Source organism: Chiloscyllium plagiosum, chromosome 7 (genome assembly GCF_004010195.1).
Source record: "Chiloscyllium plagiosum isolate BGI_BamShark_2017 chromosome 7, ASM401019v2, whole genome shotgun sequence".
NCBI lineage: Eukaryota > Metazoa > Chordata > Chondrichthyes > Orectolobiformes > Hemiscylliidae > Chiloscyllium > Chiloscyllium plagiosum.
Window position 1 is genome coordinate 117,736,672 of NC_057716.1, and position 6,000 is coordinate 117,742,671.

Below are 6,000 nucleotides of genomic sequence, written 5' to 3' on the forward strand. Positions count from 1 at the left end.
GTGACTGTGTGTGTGGAGTTTGCACCTTCTTCCTGGGCCTGCCAGGTGCTCTGGTTTCTTTCCTCATCCAAACATGTGGAATGGCCATGCTCAATTGTCCATAGTGTTGAGGGATCTGCAAGCTAGTTGGATTGGCCATCGTAAGTGCGGATAAGGAGGTGGTTGGATCTGGGTGGGATGCTATTCAGAGGGTCAGTTCAAACTTGACTGTACGAATGGCCTCTTTCTGCACTGTGAGGATTCTAAGGTTCTTGAAAACATAGTTAATTGGTTAGTGGTAGAAGTGATAGAGACCCATATTTAAGACAAATTGATTACTTTGGTCAATCCATTGTATTAGCTGACAATGACACAGCTTCTATATCTTTATAATAATGCTTCATTAATATTGTTTGTTATACAATTACCAAATGTTGGAATTCAACACATCGTAAAATATTTGGTGATATCGTTCGTGTTGTTTTTCTGACCATGACTGTAGTAGCAATCTCCAATTGTCAAACCACCTGTGCAAGTCACTGGATTTAATCTCCTGACAGTAAACACCCAGCAACTTGTCTCTCTTCTTTCCCTGTTTTCTAACAAACCCCTCCCTTTGATTCCCCATAAATCCACTTGGTCAATCTGTCTCTGATTCCCAATCAATCCTCTTTGCCAGTCTCACTTAGATTCTCAATAACGACATTCCGCCACTAGATCTCTGACTCTGAATCTGTACACTTCATCACTGTCACTTTGATTCCCAATCACTAGTCTCTACTGATCTCAATCTGAGTGTCAATCAGTACTCTCCGTCTACCTCACTTTGATTCCTAATCCCTACTCTCTGCCGATCTCAATCTGATTATTAATCAGTATTCTCCCAGTCAATGCTTTTGTGCTGATTCCCAATAAATACATTCTTGCACTCTCCCTTTGATTCCCAATCTCTCTCTATGTTTCCCAATCAATGCTGTCAATTTCTCTGATTCCAGACCATTGCTCACTGACAGTGCAGATCAGAATTTATTGTGAGAGACTGCTAACATATTCAGTTAAACAAAGTTTAGCAGTTGTACATAAGTGAGTCTGGGAATTGTTGATCTCTGAATGTGACTTCTTGTTTGGTCTGAAACTTGTAGATTGTCTTAATTTTGGTTGCAATTGAAAATTTGTTGCACCGACATTCTGTGGTGAATATGAAAGTTGGGTTACACTTCCAAGGATATGTTTGAACATAACCTGAGCCTGCTGACTTTTCTTACTGAGATTGTGTGTGTGGGTCTATGTGGTCTGACTCTCGTTAATGGAATGTTTATTTTCTCCAGACAATGCACGCCCATTCCCAATTTTGTATGAGTGGAGACCATACTCTTGAAGGAACAGAGCACGCAATCCAAGAGGTTGCCAAGGAAGAGGCAGATGAACATTTTGTCATTGTTCTGAGTGATGCTAATCTGGAACGATATGGCATAAGCCCTGCAAGGTTCACCCAAGTCTTAACTTGCAACCCTCAGGTTAATGCGTTCGCCATTTTCATTGGATCCCTGGGTGACCAAGCAGTAAGGTATTTTCACAAAAAATATGAACTTTTGTTGTTCCTATTCAGCATATTTTTAATATACACATTGTATAGGGGGTTACCAGTGTCTATCACCAGCAGTGACACAGGTCAAGTCCTGAAGGACGTGTTTGCTAGGCTAAATTTGCGGCGTTTGGTGAGAGATTCAGTACGAGAGAGAAACCAACCAGAGTTCTTCCTTATTAATCTGCCTATTACAGATTCTTCTGTCCATGACACTAACAGTAGGAGTGACCATCTTGTGTCCTTGTCCAGTCCACTCCTTGTGGAAATGAAGTCTCCTCTTCATATTGAGGATAGCTTCTATTGTATTGTGTGACACTACCAGTGGGTCAATGGGACAGATTTCAAACAGATCTAATAACTCAAGATGATGCATCCATGAGGCTCTGAGGGCCATCGACAGCAGCAGAATTGTGTTCAACCATCGACTATAAACTCATGGCCTGGCATTTCTCCCACTCTACCAGTATGTCAAGCCAGGAGATCAACCCTGGTTCAGTGTAGAGTGTAGGAGGGTATGTTAGGCGCAGAACCAGAAATACCTTTAAAACGAGATGCCAAACTGTTGAAGCTACCAAACAGGCCTACTTCCGTACTAAACGTCAAAAGCAGAATGTAACAGCCAGAACGGGGCAATTCCACAATGAGCAGTTCAGATGTGCACACCTGCACTTATTGTCTTGAGATGGTGGTCAATTAAACAAATAACATGAACATTTTCATTCCCAGTGGTGGTAGACCCCAAGATGTCAGTGCAAAAGACAAGACTTACAGAACATTCTTCAGCCAGAATTTCAGGAGATTAGCATCGCAGTAATGTTACTGGATAGTCATCCAGGGAGACCCAGCAAAACTGAAGTCAATGGAAATTGGGAGGAGGAGGAAGCTCTCCACTGGTTGGAGTCATACGCAGCACAGAGCGAAATGGTGATGGTTGTTGGAGACTGATCATCTTGGCTATTCACCACATCAATAATCCACCGAGACTGGAGCAATTTGTGTCCACATGCAGCAAGGCTTGAACAGAATTTGGGCTTGACCCGCTGACTGTCAAGGAACATTTGTGTAAAGCAATGGCCATCTTAAATGAGAGGATCTGACAAGCTCCTGTCAATGGCATTACCATTGCTAGACCTCTCAAAGCATCCTGAGGGTGATCATCAACCTTACTGGACCAGCACCATAATAATTCTGCAACAAGTAGCTCATCGCCTAACTCCCCAAACGCTCCCGATCAAGTGCTGTGTTTGTCCCAAACAATGTCAAGCCTTGAGTGTTACTGAAGCTGCTCTGCTCCAGAAATATGGAGCGTATTCCATCACACTGCTGACTTCTGTATGGTGAATAGCGGATAGGATTTGCGGAGTCAGGAGGTGAGTTACTCCCTGCAGATTGTGCAGCCATTGTATTGAGATGGCTCATCCGGTTCAGTCTCTGATTAATGGTAACTCCTAGGATGTTGATTTTGGGGTATCGTTAGATTCTCTTGCTGGAGATGACCATTACCTGGCATTTGTGTGGCATGAATTTCAGCCCAAGCCTCTATCGTTTAGGTGTTGGTACTTAGGCACGTGGAATGTTTCAGCATCTGAGGGGTTGATGCTGAACATTGTGCAATCATCGGCGAACATCTGCATTCTGACATTGTGAGGGTCATTGATGAAACAGCTGAAGATGTATGGGCTTAGGACACGAACCTGATCAATTCTTGTGGGGATGTCCTGGAGCTGAGATTACTGACTAACCACGACCATATCCCTTTGTTCCAGATATCAGTCCCAACAGCAGAGAGATTTCCCTCAGATTCCAGATTTTCTGTGGTTCATGAATGCCATAATCTAGGGGGATTCATGAACTGGGTGTCAGAATCCTGCACACGTGTATACTGAAAGTTTGGGATTTCAGCAATAGCTGGTATGGAGATCCACCTCCCATTCCCCTATCTCATAACGATACATCCCGTCCCCATGATTTTACATGTAACCTTCCCCAGTCCCTCCACTCCCGCAGCCCAGTCTCTCGTGTCTCCTCTCCCGGAACCCAGTCTCTCGTGTCTCTGTCCCTGAGCTCAATCCTCTCGTGTCTCTGTCCCTGACCCCAGTCTCTCGTGTCTCTGTCTGTCAGCCCAATCTCTCGTGTCTCACTGTGCCACCGTGCCGTGTCTCTCAGCCCAGTCTCTTTTGTCTCTGTCTCTCAGCCCAGTCTCTCGTGTCTCGGTCCCTCAGCCCAGTCCCTCGTGTCTCTGTACCTGAGCCCAGTCTCTCGTGTCTCTGTCCCTGAGCCCAGTCTCTCGTGTCTCTGTCCCTCAGCCCAGTCTCTCATGTCTGTCTCTGGGGCACAGTGGTTAGCACTGCTGCCTCACAGCGCCAGAGACCCGGGTTCAATTCCCGCCTCAGCCGACTGACTGTCTGGAGTTTGCACATTCTCCCCGTGTCTGCGTGGGTTTCCTCCCACAGTCCAAAAATGTGCAGGTCAGGTGAATTGGCCATGCTAAATTGCCCGTAGTGTTAGGTGCAGGGGAAATGTAGGGAAATGGGTCTGGGTGGGTTGCGCTTTGCCGGGTCGGTGTGGACTTGCTGGGCCGAAGGGCCTGTTTCCACACTGTAAAGGAATCTAATCAGTCTCTCGTGTCTCCTCTCCCTCAGCCCAGTCTCTCATGTTTCTGTCTCTCAGCCCAGTCTCTCGTGTCTGTCCCTAAGCCCAGTCTCTCGTGTCTGTCCCTAAGCCCAGTCACTCGTGTCTCTGTCCCTGAGCCCAGTCTCTCGTGAATCTGTCCCTCAGCCCAGTCCCTCAGTCCAGTCTGTCGTGTCTCTGCCCCTCAGTCCAGTCTGTCGAGTCTCTGTCCGTCAGCCCAGTCTCTCGTGTCTCTGTCCGTCAGCCCAGTCTCTCGTGTCTCTGTCCCTTCGCCCAGCATCTTGTGTCTCTGTCTCTCAGCCCAGTCTCTCGTGTCTCTGTTCCTGAGCCCAGTCTCTCGTGTCTCTGTCCCTCAGCCCAATCCATTGTGTCTCCTCTCCCTGGACCCCGTCTCTCTTGTCTCTGTCCCTGGACCCAGTCTCTCGTGTCTCTGTCCGTCAGCCCAGTCTCTCGTGTCTCTGTCCCTCAGCCCAGTCTCTCGTGTCTCTGACACTGAGCCCAGTCTCACCTGTCTCTGTCCCTCAGCCCAGTCTCTCGTGTCTCTGTCCCTCAGCCCAGTCTCTCGTACATCTGTCCCTCAGCCCAGTTTCTCATGTCTGTCTCTGAGACCAGTCTCTCGTGTCTCCTCTCCCTCAGCCCAGTCTCTCGTGTCTCTGTCTCTCAGCACAGTCTCTCGTGTCTGTCCCTCAGCCCAGTCCCTTGTGTCTCTGTCCCTGAGCCCAGTCTCTCGTGTCTCTGTCCCTCAGCCCAGTCTCTCGTGTGTGTGTCCCTGAGCCCAGTCTCTCGTGTCTCTGTCCCTCAGTCCAGTCTCTCGTGTCTCTGTCCCTCAACCCAGTCTCTCGTGTCTCTGTCCCTCAGTCCACTCTGTTGTGTCTCTGCCCCTTAGCCCAGTCTCTGTCCACTCTGTTGTGTCTCTGCCCCTTAGCCCAGTCTCTCATGTCTCCTCTCCCTCAGCCCAGTCTCTCGTGGCTCTGTCCCTCAACCCAGTCTCTCGTGTCTCTGCCCCTCAGTCCAGTCTGTCGTGTCTCTGCCCCTCAGTCCAGTCTGTCGTGTCTCTGTCCGTCAGCCCAGTCTCTCGTGTCTCTGTCTCTCAGCCCAGTCTCTCGTGTCTCTGTCTCTCAGCCCAGTCTCTCGTGTCTCTGTCCCTCAGTCCAGTCTCTCATGTCTCTGTCCCTCAGTCCAGTCTCTCATGTCTCTGTGCCTGAGCCAGGTCTCTCGTGTCTCTGTCCCTCAACCCAGTCTCTCGTGTCTCTGTCTCTCAGCCCAGTCTCTCGTGTCTCCTCTCCCTCAGCCCAGTCTCTCGTGTCTCTGTCCCTCAGCCCAGTCTCTCGTCTCTCGTGGGGATAGTGACCATAATTCGGTGATTTTTACTCTCGTGATGGAGAGGGATAAGTGTGTACTACAGGGCAAGAGTTATAGCTGGGGTCAGGGAAATTATGATGCGGTGAGGCATGACTTAGGACATGTGGCTTGGAAAAGTAGACTCCAAGGCAAGAGTGTAAATGATATGTGGAGCTTGTTCAAGGAGCAACTATTGAGTGTCCTTGATAATTAAGTACCTGTCAGGCAGGGAGGAAAGGGTCATGCGAGGGAGCCGTGGTTTAATAAGGAATTGGAATCCCTTGTTAAATGGAAGAGGGCGGCCTATCTCAAGATGAGACGTGAAGGTTCAATTGGGGCGATTGAGAGTTATAGGGTAGCCAGGAAGGACCTGAAGAGAGAGCTAAGAGCAGCAAGGAGGGGACATGAAAGGTCCTTAGTCGGTAGGATTAGGGAAAACCCTAAGGCTTACTATAGGTATG

The 6,000-nt window shown here is 48.5% G+C and overlaps 1 protein-coding gene across 1 annotated transcript in view; it reads left to right on the forward strand.

Annotated features, from left to right (window-relative positions):
* vwa8 (von Willebrand factor A domain containing 8) overlaps positions 1-6,000 on the forward strand; it is a 340,247-nt gene that overhangs the window by 323,609 nt on the left and 10,638 nt on the right. The window contains 1 exon segment of the mRNA XM_043694451.1: positions 1,308-1,546. Coding sequence (XP_043550386.1) covers positions 1,308-1,546 — 239 coding nt within the window.